General features: G+C 41.2%; 1 protein-coding gene across 6 annotated transcripts in view; it reads right to left on the bottom strand.

Moving 5' to 3' along the window:
- Positions 1–13,952: 13,952 nt before the first annotated feature.
- CREM (cAMP responsive element modulator) overlaps positions 13,953–22,973 on the bottom strand; it is a 42,510-nt gene continuing 33,489 nt past the window's right edge. For 4 of the 6 annotated variants that reach the window (XM_059729158.1, XM_014609051.3, XM_019498519.2 and 1 more), the window contains 2 exons: positions 17,082–17,238; positions 14,549–15,070 (listed from right to left, as the gene is read on the bottom strand). In XM_059729158.1, the coding sequence (XP_059585141.1) occupies positions 14,926–15,070; positions 17,082–17,238 (302 nt within the window). In that variant the 3' untranslated portion in view covers positions 14,549–14,925. Of the gene's footprint in view, positions 15,071–17,081; positions 17,239–22,973 lie in introns of all 6 variants that reach the window. The other 2 variants (XM_059729157.1, XM_059729159.1) reach the window with 1 other exon arrangement.

Raw genomic sequence — 22,973 nt, 5'->3', positions numbered from 1 at the left:
CTATCCGTAGTTCCACTGCAGTTGTTGTGAGCAAATGTATAAAACCTGTTGATTTGGTCTGGTATTACCATCACTTCTACCAGATAAGAACACTGTATACTTGCATGGCTTTTATCTTGCACAGCATTATTGCTAAATGTACAAAGCAAATTAATTCATCCAGAATCAAGTTTTTAATCGGATCTAATACACACCTCCCCATTGTGCTTAGAGATTGTATTCATTTGACAGTTTTATTCCTTCATCAAGTGCTTACTTTTAACCCAAGTGATTTTCTTGTAATATCTCGCTGAATAAATGCAAAGTTAATGTTTTATTTTAATAAGCTTACTTTCATATCAGCCATTCCAATAAGTAGATTTCATTTTCCTGGGCATCTATCCAAGAACCTAGATAACTGTAATCTCTAAAAAGTGGCCCATAGACTTACCATTATGCCAAACCATGAGGGACGCTAATTGGCTCATATGTTTCCCTTGATCTATACTCAGACTTCCCCTGTGCAACAGCATCAATCATTATAGTTCAGCCAAACACAATTTTATTTTCTACATGAAGATCTCTCAAAGGGAATCTCTCTCTCTCTCTCTCTCTCTCTCTCTCACACACACACACACACACACACGTGTACGTGTCCAACCCAAAGTTCTAATCCTAAACTAAGTTTCTGTTGAACTTGTTTTCATTTTTTTTAAATCCTATTCAAAATCTAAGAGTAATGGTTTACATATTTGTATAGTGAGTGAAGTTAATTTTTTCCTCTTCCTTAATAGGAAAGTACCTGTTTTAATGATAGGGGAGATATCAACAGTAAGGAAAAAATAACATTTTAAATGTGCCAAACTTGTATCTCCATGTACCCATACAGAATTATCATGTTTATGTAGAATTATTAATTACACAAACATATAACATACAGCACCTATTACCAAAGTGGACACTTCACATTTTTAGTTGCTTATAAATTTGCCTAAGCTTTAGCCACTTGGGTGAAACTGGGTACCACCTGAGTGCCTGCCTCAAACTGAATATTTTTGCATAATTGTAGCCATTTCCAAAACTGTCAGTAGCAAAAAGCATGTTACTTCGCCCATGCTACAGAACTGTAGTAGCCCTTTCCTTTGAATTGTTCTAGCATGCTAGTATGCTGAAGCAGACACTTGAAAACTAAGGGGATGGGCACTGTGACAGGGATGTGGCCTATTGCCATTTCCTATGAAAACTTGTCCAAATTAAAAGACTTCGAAAATTTCCGTTTTCACATGTTAAAAGGATCCTTCAGTTTTAACAGCTAAAATCTATAAAGATTCTGTCCTCAATGGACATCCTTGAAGATCTCACAATTTCTGTCGCTGACTAGATTCCATGTGCACCATCCCCAGCAGGTTGGGATAAGGTTTCTGGTGAGATGAGACTAAGGGCCTTGTTACACCTCAAGCTGAAAGCTACACAAATGGTAACCAGGCTAGTGTTGTTCAGCTTAGTGGAGCAGTCACACCTTAAGACAAAAAACCTGCTCTGACTGCCCCTCACCTGCACAGCCATGACTGGCCACTAGAGGCTTGGTGAGCAGGAGCAGGACTAGGAGCTAAGGGGAAGGACAGATTCCTTGCTCCTGCCAGGCAGAGTGAGCGCTACAGCTCTGTGTCAGCCACAGGGCCTCCAGACAGGAGCTGCCTATTTACTACTGCTATCAGTTACCATTAAGTCAAACTGCAGAAGCTTGCCAGATATATGCAAAGATTTCATCTCTGCTGATGAACAACGTGGTATCAACATTGCAACATTTCCGCTCTTTCAGGTTACTTTTCAAAACTTTAAGGGGGAAAAACAAATGTAAAAAAATGCTGGGATTAAAATTTGCAAATACTCAGAAGTTAAGAATTAGACTAGCATGTCCAACCTTCATTCAGCTGTCTTGCGTACATGGGCAGCACAATACAATCTTTAATTACATGATTATGTATTATCATTTCTACATGGCCCTGCCTCATTCAGTCCTTCCTTGCTTCCTCGTGTCCTTTTGTAACAAGGTATTCAGCAGAATTTGCAGGTTTGTCGGAATCTGACAGTTGGTCTACTCTTGCCTCAACCTGGTGATCTCGAGCCTGTCAACAGCATGCCTTTGCACCCACACTATCCCAGACTCCACCTCATTCAGTATACAGGGTTTTAATGGTGAACCAAGCTTGTATACTAAAGGAATCTGATGGTCATTGGACTCCTGACTCATCTGTTGCAGAATTTGGAAGCTGGGTTGTGACTGGGTAAAGGATTGCTGGAAGAAAATATATGGGCTAAGGCTGTTGAATGCTACCCTAGACAACTGGATTCACTCTGATTTTGCCATAGAGGTCCTACATAAACAAGTCTGGGCTTATGTGAATTTTTACTTATGGTTAGAAGCTTTATTAAGAAAGAATCATCAAGGTCTTGTGGAAAGTAGGTAAATAAATGTGTCACCTTTTTGGGCAAAGTTCTGGACAATAAAGACCAGACTATTAATACTGTGTAGTATTAAGGTAGTATACTTGAGTTTCCTCAGGGTACCACACGACATTTTGGTTTTTAAATCTTGCTATATAGAATTAATAGGACACATGTTGGCTAGATTAAAGACTGTTTTTGTGACAGATTTTAAAACGCAGCTCTTCACACGAAGATCTCACTGAGAAGGGTTGGTTCAAATAGGATTCCTGAGGAATCAGATATTGCTGAAACACAATGTAATATTTTCATCAACTATCTAGAAAGTGATTACATCTTTGCTCTAAAGTTTGCAAATGAGAAAAAGATTGATTGCATTATTAAAAACAAGAGGGCAAGGTTTTGTTTGTTTTGGGGGGGGGTTACTTTGATCTCAATCACCTGTCAAAATTTTACAATGTACGTTTTAAGAGTCAAATGCAAAAAAACACACCTCTGGGAACCAAGAGTGAATGTCACTTCTACAGAATAGGGAAGTCTACCAGGAAAGCAGCAATTTAAAAAAAGACCAGGGGTCGTTGAAAAATCAATGGTTTTCAACCTTTTTTCATTTGTGAACCCTATGGAAATATTAAATGGTGGTACGGATCTCTTTGAATTGCAAGTGTGGGTATTCACATATTTTTGACTGATAATCATCTTTTGCAGACACCTTGGACATAGTCTGCAGATCACCATGGGGCCACAGACCACAGGTTATAAACCACTGTTGTAGATAATGGGCTAGCTTAAACAATTGCAAGTGTGGGTATTCACAATTTTTTGATTGATAATCAAAAATCCCAATCGGACCTGGATCCCTCAAGACAGCACAGGGCTGGGAGCGGCACTGCAGCAAAATTTGGGGTGGCTGCAGCCTCCTCCCAGTGCTGCCGGAGCCCACTCTGAGCCCAGTCCCTAGCAACAAAAGCCCCATGCAGCAGTGGCTCCGGCTCCACCCTACAGCTACCACCTGCCCTGTGCCACACAGATCTGGGGGCACCCCTCCATTCCTAGGGTGCAAGCAACCCTCACCCCATGAGCCCCATCCTGTGCCCTCCCCCTCATGCAGCACCTGCCCCTTCCCTCTCCCTCATCACAGGGAGCATTGATCTGCACCCCCACACCCTTCCCTCCCCCCTCCCCTTCCACCACATTGGACTTCCCTGATTGCAGCTGTTTTAGATATCGGATTGGTATTGGTGGATATGCCTCCTTAAATATTGGCTATCGGTGCACCCCTAATCATAATAATTTTTTGCGGACACCTTAGACATAGTCTACAGACCCCCATGAGTTCACAGACCACAGGTTCAAAACCACGGTTGTAGATAATTTCCTCAGCATGAGCTGTCAGTGCAACAATGTGGCTAAAGAGCTAATGATAATCTTGACTGCATAAAAAACAAAGTATAGTAGGGCAGTGATTTTGCTCCTATACCCCAACTGATAAGCATCCTACCAGTATGGTGGCCAGGTCTGACATCTACTCTCTAAGAAGTATATGGAAATACTTGAACATTCAAAGGCCCACAAAAAATCCAGAGTCTGGAAAACATGCCTAATAATGTGAGGCTTAAGGAGCTCAACATGTTTAACTTATGGAAAAGAAGGTGACTTGCCACTACGTCTCAGTATTAATGTGGAAAATTTACCTGATGGAAGAAGGGTTTTTTTTAGTTTTGCTGACAAAGCCTTAATGAGATCCAGTTTGTAAAAGCTGAAGTTGGGCATATTCAACCTTGAAATAGGACAGTTTCCAAGCTGTGTGGGTGATTAAAAATTAGAGGAGAATGTCATAAATTCATCATCACTTGGCGTCTTTATAAAGTCAGATCAGTTATCTTTCTAAAACGTTTTGTGTGCTGCATGTGCAGAGGGCTGGGCCAAACTGTTGTGGCTTTGGAATCTATCAATATTCCTCTTGAAGTGCCATGGTCAAGATCAGAACTGCTTGTATGATTATCCACATGCTCATATGCGCAGCTCCACATTAAGACAATGACTATAATTAAATAGCAGACTTCGGCTGGTGGCTTCTAGAAGTCAGGAAGGAAGTGTTTTCTCCAATGCACAATTTGCTGGAAGTATTCTGGATGTGGTTTTCTGTTTTGTTCTGGGAATTTTAGCTTCCCTCAGAAGTATCAGTGATTGCCCACAGCTGAAGACTGGACACTGGATGAAGTGAAACATTACCCTAAGGTTGTACAGATAATCCTTTGCCTAAAATGCCTTGCTCAGACACCCAGGATCACATGGGATTGGAAGGTTGATAGGTACTTTTTAATCTCAACATCCCTACATCACATTGTAGATTGCCTGTACCAATCATCTGGACAACTCTTACTGAAGCAATCTGCTGCTATTGCAGGGACCTCAGGTACTAAACCCACACATTGTTTAGATCCTGGAGGCTAAAATGTTTCTTTCCAAAATCAGAACATTATGGTATATCATTGAAAATGGAAATAAACCAGATTTGAACAAGTAAAGGGATGTAGCTAGAACAAATGTAGAGGCACAGCAATGTACTTCATTCCTATATAGACATTACCCACTATGGATCTCCAGAAGTCAAACGTACTCTAGTCCAAAAAGCAAAAGAAATGGCAACAGTTCATTTTTTTCTCAAGAGTTCTGCCTGCTCTAAAGTGGATGAACAGAATCCCAGATGTGAATAAGCAGCTGAGAAGATGAAGTGGTTTAAGGTTCAAGGAACATTTTTCTTTTTCTTGGAAAAGTGGGCTGTACAAATTGACCAGGCTTGTCTATCAAGTTAGGAGACTTATTCCAGTAGCAGGGCAAGTCATAAACTCTTCAAATTAAGAAACCACCAGTAGCAAATGAGTTTGGAACAGACTGCTTAAATACTGTTTCAGTAAAAACAGTTTCCAGTGTCAGAAGTCATTTAGTCAAGGGGAGGGAGAAGGATACAGGAGCCAGTTTTAATACTGACCAAATTTCTGGTCAACAGTCCCTGGGATGCTGCCTCTCACGTTACTGTGCTTTTCTACCTTCCTTCTAACAATTCATATTACTGCCTAGGAACAGATTTGGAAACCAGAACTTCATTATTTCCCAGTGGTTTCCAGATCTGTTCCTGGCCAGCAGTATGAATTGTTGGAAGGAAGGTAGAAAAGCATAGTAACAGGAGAGGCAGCATCCCAGGGACTGTTGATTGAAATAAAAGTAAACCCCACATTAATTAATTAAAGAATATCTACTATCATTACCAGCAAGATAAGTGTACACCTCTCAAACCTGACTCAGTGATGGCAGTGTGGAGAGGATTTAGTATAGCCACTAACGGACATTTTTAGATTGCTACCAATTTAATATGACTTCCTGAAATCTCAACCTGTAAATGTAAACAAGGTGCTTTACATTTACATAGTCATAAGATGATGTCTATTTGGAGTCAGTTATTCAAGCTTGAACAAACAACAATCCTAATGCCATGGAGACCTGCACCACTTACAGAGCAGTCTCATTATTAGGCAGCATGGTACAGCACAAAATAATTCATTTACTGTACAAGAACTTTAAATGACATTTCATGGACTGGGATAATTAATTAAAAAGAAAAGACCTTCTTCAACAGTGGTATGCAACCTCTGGCCCACAGAGCCATGTCATGTGACCTGCAGATTTCCCCATGGGCCTGAAAATTTGGCAGCAAGGGAGCATTACTTTCCGCTCCCTTCCTGCCAAATTTCTGGACCTTTGGAGAGCCATGCAGGCTGGATAATGTGGCCCTTCCCTGGCATGTGGGGTTGGGCTAGCATGTGGTCAGATGGGGATGGGGATAGATCCAGGCGTGCAGGGTTGGGCTAGCATGCGGTCAGATCTGGATATAAGGAGTCAGCTCAGCACACGGCTAGACTAAGCATACAGGACTGGGCCAGCAGACAGCCACATAGGGTATGTAAGATCAGGGCAGTATGTGGGACCATACCTGAAGACCGATCCCACACACCAACCCCACACGAGATCCAGTCAATGGACTGACTCTGCACCACTCATATGGCCCACAGGACTGAAAGCTTGGGTACCACTGCTCTGTAATATTATTTTCTGGACCTTTCTCAAGTTCCTGTAGTTAGACCTATTCATATAGGATTATATAAATGCCATTTTTCCCTTCAAACTGTCAGATTCACATTTTGAGGGAATACTGCTGAGTTCAAAACATGTTATCCATTATTATTAAGTTACACTGAGGCCTTTGTTGTGCTAGAAGTGGTAGAAATAGACTGATGCAATGAATGGATCCTAGATGAGTACAAGGGTCAATCTGCACACTTCTTACTCTAGTGTCCTATCTAATTTACTGGCTTTTATAGAGCAAAAGTGAATGAACTTGGTCTGAAAACAAACAAAAAAAGTCCATTCTTGAGACAGTTCTACTTTCTCTTTTCCGTTTCCTTCTTTCCAACTCATTTTTCTCCATCTTTTCTTCTCCCTTCCTCTCTAACCTCAAAATTTATTTGCCTTGTAACGTCATTACTACTAGAGTATTTCCCTCTATGTTCATTTTGAAGTCCACACCTAATTAATAAGCTCTAGGAATCATTAGGTTTATCGGCCTGAATAATTTATATTTACTGGTCTGTAGATGGTCAAGATTCAGGACCAGTCTGGCTCCTTCATTCTATGTCTATGTCTGTCAAAAAAGAATCTGTAGGTTTAATTTTTTTGTACAGGTATGATGGTTTTAACTACTGTTAAAAAATAATGGTAACTGGAAAGGGTAATATTATACAACTGTTTTATTATTAAATACGTTTTTAATGCTGGCAAACAGGCCACTTGAGTTTGGGCTTCTTCAGTAGCAGAATGTCTTTTATTATAATGGTCAATGCTAAAAAGTATGGTCTTTCACAGAAAATTCTTTACTCCTTCTACTGACATGGCCTAACTCTTCTTTAAATCAGAAGCAAATGATGTAATTAACATATATCTCCACAGGGTGTCACTACAAAAATGTTGATCGGAATCACTTAATTTTGTTCTGTACCCCAACCTAGAAAAACCCTGGCTTCTTCCAACTCTTTGAGATCCCAGCCCTTCAGCCCTGACCCTCCCTTGCTATACATGGCCCTGCCTCAAACAAGCTACCTTCCAATTCCATTCCTGAGAGGGACTTTACCTGCTCAGACGTATACTCCAACTGCAAAGCAGCAAAGCAGACAGTTTCTCTTCAGTAAGCACTTAGTTGGGGACAAAGCCCCCAGGCTCACCCCAAGAAAGCAAAACTAAAAAAGACAAAAAAAGCCACTTCTAAAGGATTATGCAGTTCTTCTGTCCTCAGTCCAACCCTGAGCACCCACAAAGTTAACTCAGCTGTTTTCTCTCCAGTCCGTGCAACCCGAGTGCTCCGAAGTAGCCTGGCTGTTCGCCTGCTCCTGATTCTCTTCAGATTCTCCAGCTCCCAGGAGAATTCCTGCTTCTTTCAGCCTGCTACCTCCACTGTGATGCTCACCACTCTCAGCATCCTTGGACACCTCTGGGGGTCACCTGCAATCAGACCCTCCTTCACAGATATGCCTTTTGTCACCTAGCTCATACAACTCTGGCTTCCCTCACCTCTTTCCTCCTGTACAAATCAGGCAGGGAAACTGAGGCATGCAACATTAGCACAATATGAACATATTTAAAACTAATATATTACAATAAAACCCATAGTGCATCATAAGCATGCAAAGCCTTGTGCCTTGATTTTAAAAAATACAATCTTTAGCCTTTAATTATTTCGTAAGGTGATATCAGTGCTCAATAAGCAATTTAAGCAGTGAGTTCAAGAGGAGAGGGGTCTGTCTTCCTGCCTCTCCTAGGTGTTACGGATACTCTAGTAAAGTTTGCTTTGAGCATAACCACATCTGAGGTATCATACAAGCAGGGTCACTAAAAGCCTCACACTGAAGACCACAGTGGAAGGTACAAGCTTGAAACCACGACAAAACAGCCTGGTTGCAAAAAACAACTTCTAAGCACTGACAGTTTTAAGCCCCAATTCCATCTACACGATATGTCAACCATATCAGACTCTATCAATAAAGCCATTAAAGGGCAAGAAAAGCCTCAGCAGGTATCAAAACAAAAATACTTTGGGCGTTTATACATGTGCTCTGGGAATGGGGAGAGGGGCAGGCGCTTTAATTAGAACAATCCCAAGAGCTGCTCTAATTAAAGTGTCCAGAGCATACTGTGTATCAGTGTCCACATGCTTCAAAATGGCAGCAGAGGCACCATTTTGAAGTGCACGGACACCGATATATGAGACATGATTAAATCAAGTCTGCTCTGATGCGCTGGAATTACAGTGTGCTGGAGCAGTGTCCCTTCTCTTTAGCTCTCTTCCCACTTAAATTTAAAAGTTTCAAGTTCAGCTTCATGTGATATAGAGATTTCCTCTTTAATCTACATACAACATTCAGCATCCACAGGTTCCTTAATTGTTTAAGGTAGCTAAAGCTTTAGATGGAAACATGCAACATCTGTTGTTGCAAAATTGTGAGAGATGCTTCTTTCTGGATACTGCCTAGGTACACCTACAAAGCAAGTTATGGTACAACAGTACACTCATAATTGCTAATAAACTGCTTTCCTCATCACCTGCTAGATGCTAGTGAAACTCATTAGTGAAACCCATAAAAATCAATGAAGGAAAGAAGGGTTATATAACTGATAGAAATATCTGATCAGCTCATTTTTTTTTTATCTTCATAGAAGATCTATGTGGGAAATTACTACACCCTCCTAAAATGAAGTAAATATAGAAACTAAAGATAATTGCTGTCAGGTAGTGGTATATGTTAATCAGCATTTGCTGAATTAGGGCAAGAACTCTATGTTTATACAGTACTGCTGACCTAGGATGAGTCTAGAACTTACCAATTCATTTTACAAAGCATGCAGTCACTGTGTATCAATGTCAAAGGTCCATATCAGAACAAGGTAATGTTACCTCTGTTTAAACTTTAAAAAGTAACAATGTTTTTATTTTTGGCCTTTTTGCTCCTAGTGCCATAATTAGGCAAATCACAGGAGAAAGTTATAAGTGGGCAGAAAGACACCATATAACTTTAGAAATTCAGTGGGACATTTGAATGCTTCAGACTGATGTTGCATTAACAAATAAAGAGAAGTGCTCTCTCTACAATATTTACCTGTATTATGCATGTGCTTCAGAGTCCACACAACACCCTTGCTAGTGCTATTTCCAGTTTACAAACATGGGACTGAGGGTTAAGAGAGGGCTAAATGACATGTCCAGGATCTCCCAGGAGATAACTTTAAGTCATAGGCTACTGACCTGACCATTAGATCATACTTCCTCTTTCCAAGCTACATGAATGGACCAACAAGCTAGAACTGAGGATAGAATAAGTGACCTGGGATGAGGTTTGAAGACTGCAACTTATATTTTCATAACACTAGTGGTCAGGCTCCACTAAGAAGTTCAGATTATTTTTAGTGGAGGAGCTGGGAGAATCAGAGGACCGTATTCTTTCTTGCACCATGAATACCAAGTTGTGAAGTGCCCCAATAAGCAGATGGGGTGATAGGTTTAATCAATTTGGAAATGAAATTGATTGGTTCTTGAGAATGACTGAAAAATTCTATTAGAAATCCCACATGGTGAAACCTCACACTGGAAGGTCAAAGAAGCCTGAGCGAAGGAAGTTCCATAGACTGGCAATATCCATGGCAGACGTGTGTGTCAATCTAAGAACAAGGAACTACCTGGATTTTTGACACTAGGGAAATTAATCTGATACACAACTGAAATAGGAAAGACCAGCAAAAAATAATTCAACATTGGCAGTCCTAACCCAGCAAAAGAGAAAATCTTGTAAACCCATCTAGGAGAGTCACAGAACAGTTTCCAGGACTGTGAGGACCAGTGCTGGGGGAAGAATTTGGTTATCTTCCCAATGAAATGCAAAGGGCATGCAGTAAGCAGCATTAGCCATTAAAGAGTACCAGGGACCTGGTATTGTTTAAAGGGCAGCAGGAAGTAGGACTCTTCTTTCATTACTGCTTTGTCCCCTGTAATGCCTCAATTATACTTGGGGTTTTTTTCCATTGTGACATCGTCTACAAATGAATTTAGACAAAAGTAATCACAAAGTCTCTTCCAAAATGTTCATTGTTTGTGTGTCCCAAATCAATCCACGATCTGAGTCGTTGTTTCAAATACTCAGTTAATCGTGTCTTTTTTTGTGTCAGCTTTATAACAGGGATTCCTTCTGTCTGTAGGTGTAGAATCTTCATAGTTTTGTGTCGCCCCGCCCCCCCTCCGGGTCTTATTTCTTCATAGGCTCATTCTTCTAACTTAACCAGTTTGAGAGATACTCATCTCAACTGGCTAGCTGTGTCTTTAAAATACAAGACTCATCCTTTTGTAATTAAATAATTCAATGCCAAATCAAACACAAGTTACTGGATTTAACAACAACGTAAAGCAAGTTTCTTCTTCTTTTCTAACGAGCCACTACTTTTTCCAGTTGGATTCTTCTGAAGCTATCAAAATGATACCTTTCCTTGCTAAAGATAAATAATCTCTAAATGACAATTCTTTTCAGAAGGACAGTCACCTAACACAGTATTTTTTGGATTTGATTCCTGTTGTTTACCTTTAAGTATATTTTTGTTCCTGGAAGAATGAATGAATGAATGAATTACAGGACATAAAAAAAGTCTTTTGGAACCTTAAACAAAGGAGTGTTCATATACAGGCTTGAATCAAACAAGGAGTCCATCTGATTCAGTTTCCAACAACAGCTGAGACCAGATGCTTTAGCAACTGGTGTGCCCCTACTTCTTGCATTTATTTTGCAATGTTATTGAGCAGGGGGAGGAGCTTTTTTTTGGCCCTGTGTTGGTCTTCTCTTTGTTTACAGCCCCTGTAATTGTATAGGACCTAGGTAACCACAGCTATTATGTAAGCCTAGTAAATTATACTGTCACAGAGAAAGGAAATTACAGTCGAGTCATCCTCTAGGTATATCCTACTGCTTTGGTTCTTCCCTTGCAACTGTGGAGACCTATACATATGAAGGCTAAAATTTATGGCTATGATCCTTCTGAGCTAGATCAATTTTAAAAGGACATGACTTTGGCGCCAAAAGTAATCTTAGAATTGTGGTTCCACTAGAACACAAAATTAAATTAAGAAAAAGCACTTAGGAAGATAAAAAATGTTAATCCTAGGTATATACTTCTCAACTACTTTGAGGTGTCAGCTTTGTTTATCCAATTCCTAATTTGTTTTCTGCTACATGCTGTGGAAGGCAGAAATTTCCACTAAAAATGGGACTTTATGGTTACTCAGTGCTAGTTCCTAAACCCAAAGAAACCATGCTCTGAAATCAAAGCCCCTTTCTGTCTCCTGGGGGACAGGAGGGAAGGGAGGTGGTGGGGAAGGAAGGGCCTGTCTACATTCCATTCTAATTGGCCTAGTTGCACCAAGGCAATTTGAAATGAGTTTCATATTTTTATATGAAATTTGAAATGAATGACTAATCTGATCAGTTTGTTGCTAGCTTTTTTCTCAGTACGTTTAAGAGCTCCCCAAATGATTTTTTCTTCCCAGCATGTTTTCAAATTTGCTAGATAGAGGAAAGTGGTACTTGAACCGTTTATAAAAAGGTAAATTGATCCATGGTGCAGAGGGCCTTGATAAAGCCTATGGGCATGTGTAGACAAAACAGGGGTCCTAATTTGAAGTGGTGGATTTTTAAACCCGTCGTTTAAATTTAGGGCCCTTTAAACCTGTGTCGTGCACACACCCCGCACTTACCTGCCTCTCTGGTGGCAGGGAGGGGAGGGCGAGCTGCCAACAAGCGGAGTGGTCCCTGGGCTGCAGGGGCAGGAGGCCTAATGCTTCCCTCCACAGCAGCAGCGGCCCCCACCCCAGGCGGCACCCGCCTGCAGGGACCTGGCTCAGGCAGTCCCAGGAGGCACCGCAGCTGTGGGGGGAAGCACCAGGCCCCCGCACAGGTCATGCAGGCAGGCTTCAGGGGGCGGGGAGGAAATCAGGCTCATTGCTTTTCTTGGATGGAGCCTGCTTTCCCGGGCTGCTGGCAGGCTGCCTGAAGGGCTTCCTGCAGAGCCACAGAGCTGCATGGAGTCCAGTGCTTCACTACACGGCTGTAGGGGCAGCAACTAAAACTCCTTGGAAGAGTTTTAGTTTGCTGCACCACAAGTCATTTAAGGCGTATTACACTGCCAAATTTCCTACAGTGGCTGGAATTAATGTGCAATACGTCGCTGAGGTGTGCAAACACCGACACCATTAAAGCAGTGCAAAAGCATTTAGCCCGCTTTAAAGTATCATGCGCACACGCCCCTCATTTCATCTACACACGGCCTTGGGCACGACTTACTGACCACGTAAAGGTGATATCATAGGTCATCAAACAGAAGTATTTCGTGGCATCCTTCATTTGGAAGTTTGGCTCTTACATCACTTAAGAAATTTTGAAAATTTTAGGAACAAATTTTCATAGATACTCAGGCACCTAAAGATGGAATTTTCAAAAGCATGTATCAAAGCAAGCTAACTCCCATGGATTTCAAACACTTTTGAAAATCTGCCCTAAAGTAACTTGCCTAGAGTTGAGCAAAAAAATCAGTAACAGAATAAGAAGCCATCAGGTCTTCCTACTTTTTACGCTTGGGAGACATTCTGGCCCCAGCGAAGTCACCTGGAGTTTTATCAGGCAGCATGAGTTCAAAGAGGAAGAGGATCACTCTGTCTCTAGTAAAGCAAATTAAATAGTAATTAAGTTTTTCTTCCCTGTGTTATATGTCAACTGCCTGACCACTTACAATTATATTACATCTAAGATCAATCCTCATAGCATGGATCTACCATCAGCCAATCAGCTCGCTCCCAAATTACTCTCTATTTTATAAAGTAGACATAGACGTTAACATGCAGAAATTTGATATCAGCATTGTTTTCCCCAGAAAGCACAATGGAAAGCTGGCATACGTGGAGGTTACCAAAAATTTAATCTAGTTGAGGCAGGATTTGTTATTTTTAAATACCGTTGGCTCTCATGTAAAGACTATTGTTAAATATAAATCAGAAGAGAACTAATGTTAGTTGGAGTCTTCCTTTAGCAAAAGTTTTAGTGCTTTTTGGCGCTTCATCGAAAGGCTGAAAAAGATCACATGTCTTAGGCTCCCCTGTTTGGCCTGTTCAGAATATGCATCAAAAATACTTAGGATGAAAACCAAGTGTGAAACAAAATCCTCTAATCAATAAGATATTTTGTAAAACACTAGATGTATAAGTGACAGAAAGCCCTAGCAAACATTTAAACTTCTTCAGAGTGTTTAGAATTTGTATTATAATGGCAAGGAGGAATTTGCCTATATAATATAAAATTTACACTAAATCTTTTAGGCATTTTTCAAAATATATGTTTTACACAAGTGCCACATATGTAAATGAACACCAAACACTACAAAGGTTAAACAACATGGTTCTATTAAAAACTATCTTCAACCATGGCACTCAGTGACAGCAATACAATACTTTCTTCACAAAGCAACTAATATAAAAATATGCCATAAATTCATTTATAGACTAGTATTCTGATACATACATGTAATTATAACATTCTTTATATAAATTCTTTCCTGAGATATTTTGAGTAGTTCGATTTTGATGTATTACTGGATGCTTTATCTTTAAGGTTTGCTTTAAAATACCTGTAAAATATTTGGTACGTGTAGGATGCTAGCAGTAACACAGAAGTAGCAATAAATGCAATTAAATGACACTGGAACAGCCTTGAGAAATGTTGCTTTTAACCATGTTACACACATTTTATCCTTTGACTCCTCTGAGGGGGAAAAATTTGAAGGTACAACTAAGAATTGACAAAATGCTGGAAAAGCATTTTAGGAATGTTAGAAGTTGGAGTATAAGATAAATGACACAGAAAAAGCCATAATTCTTGTTGGCTATGTATTGCCTTAAAAAGCAACCGGACATGTTTTAGTCAGTTCACAGTATAATAAATACTAATCTGTTTTGGAAGAGCAAATGTCTTTTAGGGTTTCAAGCTCTTCAATAAGTTTCTTGTTCTGAACTTCTAGCACTGCAACACGACTCTCCAGACATTTTATGTATTCTTTCTTCCGACGTCGACATTCTTTAGCAGCTTCCCTGCAAAAAGCAGAAGTAAAAGGTGCAAACAAAAAGGCTATTTGCATGCTATAAGAAAATGCAAATTGAAGAAAGCTCAGCAGAATATGGAGACTATGAATGAATTCCAATTTTTGGAACATCTCCCCTGTTACATCTGAAAGCAGTAGGCAAAAACTGTGTTCACAAGGGTCACAAGTGTCCCTTCCTCAAGTTCACATGGCAATACGTAGAATTGCTTCCTCTCATGCCTTGATTAAAGTTCATAGAAACAAGGTCCAAATCAAAGACAGTTATTCTGCTTTATGGCAATAAAGATCTTTGAGGGCCTTGAGTTCCTCAATGAGAGTCTTGTTTTGGTTTTCAAGCACAGCCACACGATTTTCAAGACATTTGACATACTCCTTCTTCTTTCTGCGACATTCCCGGGCAGCTTCCCTGGAACCAACACAAGGCAAATAACTACAGGTACAACCACACTCCAGCCAAAACTGGATAAACACAATTACCTACAATCCCTAAAATTCCACAGTAAATCACTCTTTGGACAAACAAATAACTAAACAATGATCTTAGACAGCTACGTCATTGAACAGCCAACCTGAACCCACAAAAACAGCCTGTTAATTAACGCAATTTGCTTGGCATCCACAATATGAAGAATGAGTTGTTATACAGATGAACTGAGACAAACACAATGAGGACAACGATCAGCTGTTAACAAGCTGCCTTCAACTGTACAAAATGCCATGGCTAAATGCCTTCATTTCTGAAAATGGGATTTTCTGTTCCCATCACAACCCATTTTATGTGTTTCTGCAGGTATTTAGAGCATCACCTTCTGCAATCAAAACACTTAACAACATTATTAAAGAAAATATAGGTGTGTTCCCTTGCAAAAATATAGGTGTAGCAGCATTCTCTCTTCAGATTAAAATCTAGGTATCTGGTTTAAAAAACTACAGCAACTCTGACCTTTTCACACAATTATGATCAGGACTAGTCAAAATGGCATAATCTTTTTTCTTTTAAAATTGTTCAGTTGCACCCATTCATTTACTCCCCAATTTCTACTTTTTTTCTAAAATACAAGCAGCCATGAATGGCTACGTCACAATTCTGCTACTCAAAAGTTAAACAGTTTGGGTAAGATTTTTCAAATGTATGTGATTGAATTGGGCACCAAATTCCACAGACACATAAATTTAAGACCTTTTTAAAATTTAATCCCCTTAGCATTTACAAGATGTTTATAAATTGGCATCAAATTTTCTGCATGCTGTACATAAGAGGGTGGTAGCTCTAGTATTGCAACTGAAGAGAGAAGACGTGAAAGAAGAGAAAGCATAAGAAAATGCAACAATCCTCAAGAGTGACTTAAAACAAAGACAGGCATGAGAGCAAAGCAATTCCATGAATGGAATGAGACAGCATTCAGTATGTTAGTGAACTACAAAGCAGACCATTTCTTCATAAATGCATGCTTCTAGTTTTCAGCAAGTTTAACAACTGCTATGCAAGTGCATACACAAGAAAATAAACCCCGAACAACAGTCAAAAGAATGCAAGAAGAAAGCGCAGTAGGTTTGTTTATTCTGCACATCAGACAGACTTTATGCCAAGAAATTAAAAAATACAGACAATCTACCAAATGTCACACAATTCTGTTTTACTCAGTTTTCCTAAAGTAGATTTGCTTTTGCAATAATGTCTCTCCATCAGTATATTATTAGGTAACAGAACCTGCAACAATCATTTCACACTACAATAAAAATCTCATACACTACACGCTTGTTAGTATGACAGGTACTTTGTTACACATGAGCCTCTCCCCAGTTTTTTTCCAGCCAAAGCTACCCAGTAAATAGTTTCAGGATCACCAAACTTCCTTTATTTTTGATGAATGTACTGTTCACTGCTATTCACTACCTAGTTCTATTGGTAAGAGCACTATCTCTGGATATTTCTGCAAAAAAGATCAATCATGAACTCATTACTATACGTATTTAAAGTCTCATAATTATGATTTGGGTTTCAAAATCTATGGAGATCAGTAGGACTGCTCTTTCACCTGAGTGCTATTAGGTTACACTCTCTGTAGGCACAGGAAGACAACACTGCATTGATTTCTAATATGCTCTCATTATAAAGGTTATTTTCCCAGCCACAAGGTTTTGGGTGAGGGTTCAGATTTTGTAATGCTTTTTTTTTTTTTGGAAAAAGTGTGCTCCTCACCACTCAGTAGAATATTTAGGATTTAGTCAATTAATGGTCATTATTCAATCAGTGCTATATACAGATCTATTTGCTGCTGTGCATTTAACAGCAAAGACTACTCTGTTCTTTCTTCAGTTATCATGGAGGACTCATGACCTTAACAACATTTTATTTTAATACCTTACTTTTTCCAGCAATCACTAATCATTGTGTTACAGTTAAATAACCATACCTATTTTTCATGAGTCTTAGCTCTCTTTTGCGTGTTGCCTCCTCTGCTAGCTGCTGAGGGCTGTGCAATGTTCCCGGTGATGCTGCCATTACCACTCCTTGAGGCAAGGCAGTGGTAGGAGTTCGGATTTGATAAGCTGGCATGTCTCCAGTAGCAGCTGTATACACATATATACAAAAGAAAGGTTTTACATTATACAAAAACATGTCTGTTAGTATCTAACTGAAACAAGAGATTTCTTATGATATATTATCTAGTTCTCTATTATCTCAAATATTCAGCAGGCCCGTGAGGTCAAAAGACACCAAAGCTAACAAATACAACTAGATTCTAATGTCTCTGTTACAATATACGAGTTATAAAACAGATTTTTAAAACAGTTTTTATGGTTTTAACTTGGAACTGGGTCTCCCCAATGGCCTCTATTCTCTGATATTTCATTCATTTCTAAGAGGCTGTTTTTCTATCTTTTAGAACACCTAAACTTTCAAATACTGTTCACAAGGAAAATCATGCAAGTCTAATACGTACATGTGTCACATTTAAAATTAACATAAAAATATTGACTCTCATGCATAAAAAATAAGAGTAAGTTCTTTACTGTTCACATCTTAATATTTTCCATACTACTTCAGAACAGAGAACTTAACTTTCCTTGGCCCTGAAAATTAATACACAGAATCAAACTGCAGTTGCTGTCATCTTATGTGAAATTTGCACTGCCTTTTTTTTAACGTAGTTCCAGTAACAAAGGGAAGATTCAATTAAACTCAGAAAAGTGTTAAAACAAAATAACAACATATATTAAGAAAATTAATATACACAAACTCGCACCATTTTGGAGAGGTGAGAAGATAGGAAAAGGGTAAAATCAATTAAATAAATTAGCTTTCTTATGATCTTCTTTCACAGTTTCATGCCAACTGACCCTAAAGCAATATCCCAAGATTACATGAAATGGGACAAAAATAGATTTAAAATATTATCTTCCTCTTCACATCAGAAGATGGCCTTCTAAGAAAGGTACCAGACTAAAATGGCTATATAGGTTCAGGTCTTGATCTTTCTGTGTAATCATGGACATTTACCTTCTGACTGAGCAAAATATCTCATTTTGTAAGTAGCCCCACTTAAGTTAGTAGGACTGTCTCACAGTTGACTAGTTGTAAAATGAAAGTATACTAATTCTTTAATTTCACCCCTTGCTGGCCATGTCTATTCAGAGCATGAACTCTTTGGGACAGGTCTTTCATTGGGTGTGAATTCAGCAGAGAGAGATGATTTTATCTATAAACCATAGATTTTGTCTATGAAATCTTCAATTAACACAAACTGCTAATGAAGACAAGTCAGTTTGTAGGTCAAATTAAAGACTATGGAATTTAATTTGATCCCAGAGCTTAATTTGATCTGCAAAATAAAATAAATATTACAAACTGCCTTGCTTTGAATAAGGGTTTAATTCATGTTGGCTAATGTGAATTAAAAACAAAATTTTATATATATCAAAGAACTTGCAAAACTATACCTTCTCCTTACAAGGGCATATAGATACTACTATAAATCAAATACATAATGCTAATAAGGTCACCATAACATAGAGCTCATTTTAAGATCCAAAATCATGGCGTGAGAGGAAAACAACTGGTTCGTCAAGCAACAGAAAAATCTTCTGGCACAGAAAAAGCTTCAAAATGTTTGTCACATTATAATATAAAACATGATTGTGCTGTAGTCTCTTCAGTGTTCTTTAAAACAGGTCAAATAACATTTCATTTGAGCTTTAATTATTTCTAAACCAGTCTCTAACTATTTTTATGATGTCTACAAAAGCTGAAATACCACAAAGGAAAATGGTGTTTTCCTTTAAAGATGAGATGCTAAAAGTAGAAATATATGGTAAGTATGTCCACCTATTTGACTATTTTTATTATTTACTGTTTCTTTAATGTACTAATACTCAACCAGAGTACTGCAGCACCCTGGGGTGCCTTGAGATCCTTCCATCAGATTCTCTCTTGAATACTCCAGCACCAACATTTCTTTTCTAGACACTATGATCAATATCCAGAATGGTAAAATACAAACCACCATAGACAAGAGACCCACGGATCAACATACATATCTGCACAGAACCAGCAATCACCCTAAACACACCAAGAAAGCTGTAATATATAGCCAAGCCTTCTAATACCCCCGAATTTGCACTGAAAAGAATACCCACGATTCACAGATTCATAGATTCTAGGGTCGGAAGGGACCTCAATAGATCATCGAGTCCGACCCCCTGCATAGGCAGGAAAGAGTGCTGGGTTCAGATGACCCCAGTCAGATGCCTATCTAACCTCCTCTTGAAGACCCGCAGGGTAGGGGAGAGCACCACCTCCCTTGGGAGCCCATTCCAGACCTTGGCCACTCTAACTGTGAAGAAGTTCTTCCTAATGTCTAGTCTAAATTTGCTCTCTGCTAGCTTATGGCCATTATTTCTTGTAACCCCCAGGGGCGCCTTGGTGAATAAAACCTCACCAATTCCCTTCTGTGCCCCCGTGATGAACTTATAGGCAGCCACAAGGTCGCCTCTCAACCTTCTCTTGCGGAGGCTGAAGAGGTCCAGGTGCCCCAGTCTCTCCTCATAGGGCTTGGCCTGCAAGCCCCTAACCATACGAGTGGCCCTTCTCTGGACCCTCTCCAGGTTATCCACATCTCTCTTGAAGCGCAGCGCCCAAAATTGAACGCAGTATTCCAACTGCAGTCTGACCAGCGCCCGATAGAGGGGAAGTATCACCTCCTTGGTTCTGTTCGTCATGCATCTGCTGATGCACGATAAAGTGCCATTAGCTTTTCTGATGGCTTCGTCACACTGCCAACTCATGTTCATCTTGGAGTCCACTAGGACTACAAGATCCCTTTCCGCTTCCGTTCCACCAAGCAGGTCATTTCCTAGGTAGTAGGTGTGCTGGACATTTTTCCTCCTAGGTGCAGCACTGCATTTCTCCTTGTTGAACTGCATCCTGTTATTTTCTGCCCATTTGTCCAACCTGTCCAGGTCTACTTGTAGTTGTTCCCTGCCCTCCGGTGTGTCTACTTCTCCCCACAGTTTTGTGTCATCTGCAAACTTGGACAGAGTACACTTCACTCCCTCGTCCAAGTCGCTGATGAAGACATTGAAGAGTATCAGTCCTAGGACCGAACCCTGCGGGACTCCACTGCCCACACCCTTCCAGGTCGATACTGACCCATCCACTACGACTCTCTGGGTGTGACCTTCTAGCCAATTCGCCACCCACCGGACTGTGTAGTCATCCAAGTCACAGCCCCTTAACTTGTTCACCAGTATGGTGTGGGATTGTCACCTCACAAATCATAAAAGAGCTTTCACCCAACAAGGACACTCCTCCAGAGAGACAGAACATACTTCTGAAAGAGCCACTTGGACACTACATGAAGATTTGCTGCAGTAAAAAAGGAAATCCCCACAAATTGCACACTGTTAATTATGACACATCATCATTCCCTGGAACCTACACGGAAAATCCTCAAACAACTGCAAACCATACTGGAAGATGCAATTCTTAATGAGATCTTCCCAGAACCACCCATCCTAGCCTTTAAACAAGCACCAAACCTCACCAACCTCATGACCAGAAGCAAACTTCCTATGGCCCAAAGCACACTAAATGGGTCCAGACTATTCCAGGACAAGAAATGTAAAACCTGCCACCACATCTCCAACACTCCCACAACAAGCACATCCCACAACAGAACTATCAACATTCCTGGATCTTACACTTGCACCTCCAAAAATGGTATACATCTCATCCAGTGCACTGAAGGCCCTGATGGAAAATATGTAGGAGAAACCAAACAACAACCATGCACCAGAATGAATCCACGCCAAAAATCTAAGACAAAAATACTTAAAAATACCTAATTACCTGTGGGTGAACACTTCTCACAAGACAACCACTCTCTCTCCAGTCTCTCATTCTAACCCTCAAAGGGAATTTACAAAACACCTTTCATAGATGAGCCTACGAACTTCACTTCATAAATCTACTGGATACAAAGAAAAAAGGGGATTAAATACAGACATTAGATTTATGGCACACTAGCCAACTGCCTGTCAAGAATGATGGGGGGCAGGGAGCAAACAGGGGCAGAGCCCTGTGCCCCCACCCTTCCCTCCTGCTGCTTGGGGTCCAGGCCCACTCCCCACTGCAGTGGCGGGGGGAGGGGAGGAGAGGGGAGGAGTGGGCCCAGGCCTGATGCAGGGTGTGTGGGGGAGGACCAGGCCCAAGGTAGGGGAGAAGCTGGCCTGCCACAGTTGTGGGGGGTGGAAGGGGTGCAGCAGGCCCAGGTCGACGCGGTGGCAGGGGGACGGGAAGAGCAGGCTCAGGGCCAACGTGGGGGAGGGGGAGAGAAATGGGCCTGGGCCCGAAGGGGGGAGGAGACCTGCTGCTCCTCCCCCCCCCCCACGTCAGGCCAGGGCCCACTCCTCCCCTGCCCCCAACTGCTACTGTGTTGGCCCAGGTCAGCTCTTTCCCCCCCCGCCGCCGCAGTGCGCTCCCACTCCTCCCCTACCACCGCTGCATCAGCCCTGCAGGCAGCAATGACGGAAGGTGGGAAGAGCAGGCTGAGGCTAGCGCAGGTGGCTTCACTCCCCTGCAGACTCCTGACCCCACTCCCCACTTGCGCTACCACAACCTCCAAGGAGCAAAGGAGCAGGGGCCAGGCCAGCTCTAGTGGCCCCAGCTGTCTCCCCAACCCCACTCCATCACCACCTGCAGGGAGCAGGGCAGGGAGGGCAAGGCCAGCTGGCCTCACCACCCCCCCATTTCGTCGGCTCCATTTCTGCTGCCTCCTGGAATCAGGGTGGGGGGGCAAAACAAGCTGAGCTGGTCTCGCCCCACCCCCCCACTCTGTCACCTGTGTCCTTGTCATCATGGCGGTGCTCCCCCACACCGCCACCTCCTGCCCCAACGCTGTATTCACACTCTGTCTGTTTCAGTCAGCAAATCAGAGCACAAATCAAGTGCTATGGACAGACAGACAGATTAAGGCTTTTATAATATTAGAATTATTACCTGCCTGCCAGTGATGATGCATAGAGGGTGCATGTGCACCCCCTGAAAGCAGCATTCCCAGGCAGGTGATGCAGGCAACAGCACTGGTGCCCCCGCTGAGAGTGCTGGCTGGGGAGTGTGCCAGGAGAAACGACCCCCGCCCCACACGCCGTGGCCAATCCCGCTGACTCGGAAGTGTGTACTGCTGCCAGGTGCAGATCAGTAGGATCGGCCGTGGGGGGACCCTCCTGCGACGTGGGAGGCACCAGTCGCTCATGCTGCCTGCCATCCAATAATCCCAGATAACCTCTATACATTTTATCAGCTACATTTTATCACTGGGTCAACATTCCCCCTTCCCCCACCACCCTGTCTCTCACCTATTGTCTCCCACCCCTCTGATCTTCCCTTCCACACAGCTGCACTTTCACAGACCTATATTTTGCATATTGTCTTATGCTTTTATTCCACCCAGGAGAGCACACAAACACCAGCGGAATCCCCATATGCCTGAAGAAAGGTGTTTGTGCCCAAATGCTTGCAAAGAACAATTTTTCCAACCATTTAGTTGGTCTAATAAAAGATATCACATTTACCCAAAGAACCTTGTCTGCTTATTTTGTTTAAGTGTTTTGTTTATTCCAAATGAAAAGTATACTTCTTTTGAGACTGGCAAAAGAAGTCATAGAATCATAGAAAGGTAGGGTTAGAAGAGACCTCAGGAGGTCATCTAGTCCAATCTTCTGCTGGATTCTTAAGAACAACTTGAGCTGAATGTCTTGAAAATCCACCACAAGGATTATGGCCCAAGCCTGGAGCAATAGGAAAA

The sequence above is a fragment of the Alligator mississippiensis genome, chromosome 5 (genome assembly GCF_030867095.1).
Source record: "Alligator mississippiensis isolate rAllMis1 chromosome 5, rAllMis1, whole genome shotgun sequence".
NCBI lineage: Eukaryota > Metazoa > Chordata > Crocodylia > Alligatoridae > Alligator > Alligator mississippiensis.
Note: the sequence above shows the minus strand (reverse complement) of the source record. Positions and strands in the feature narration are given on the sequence as shown.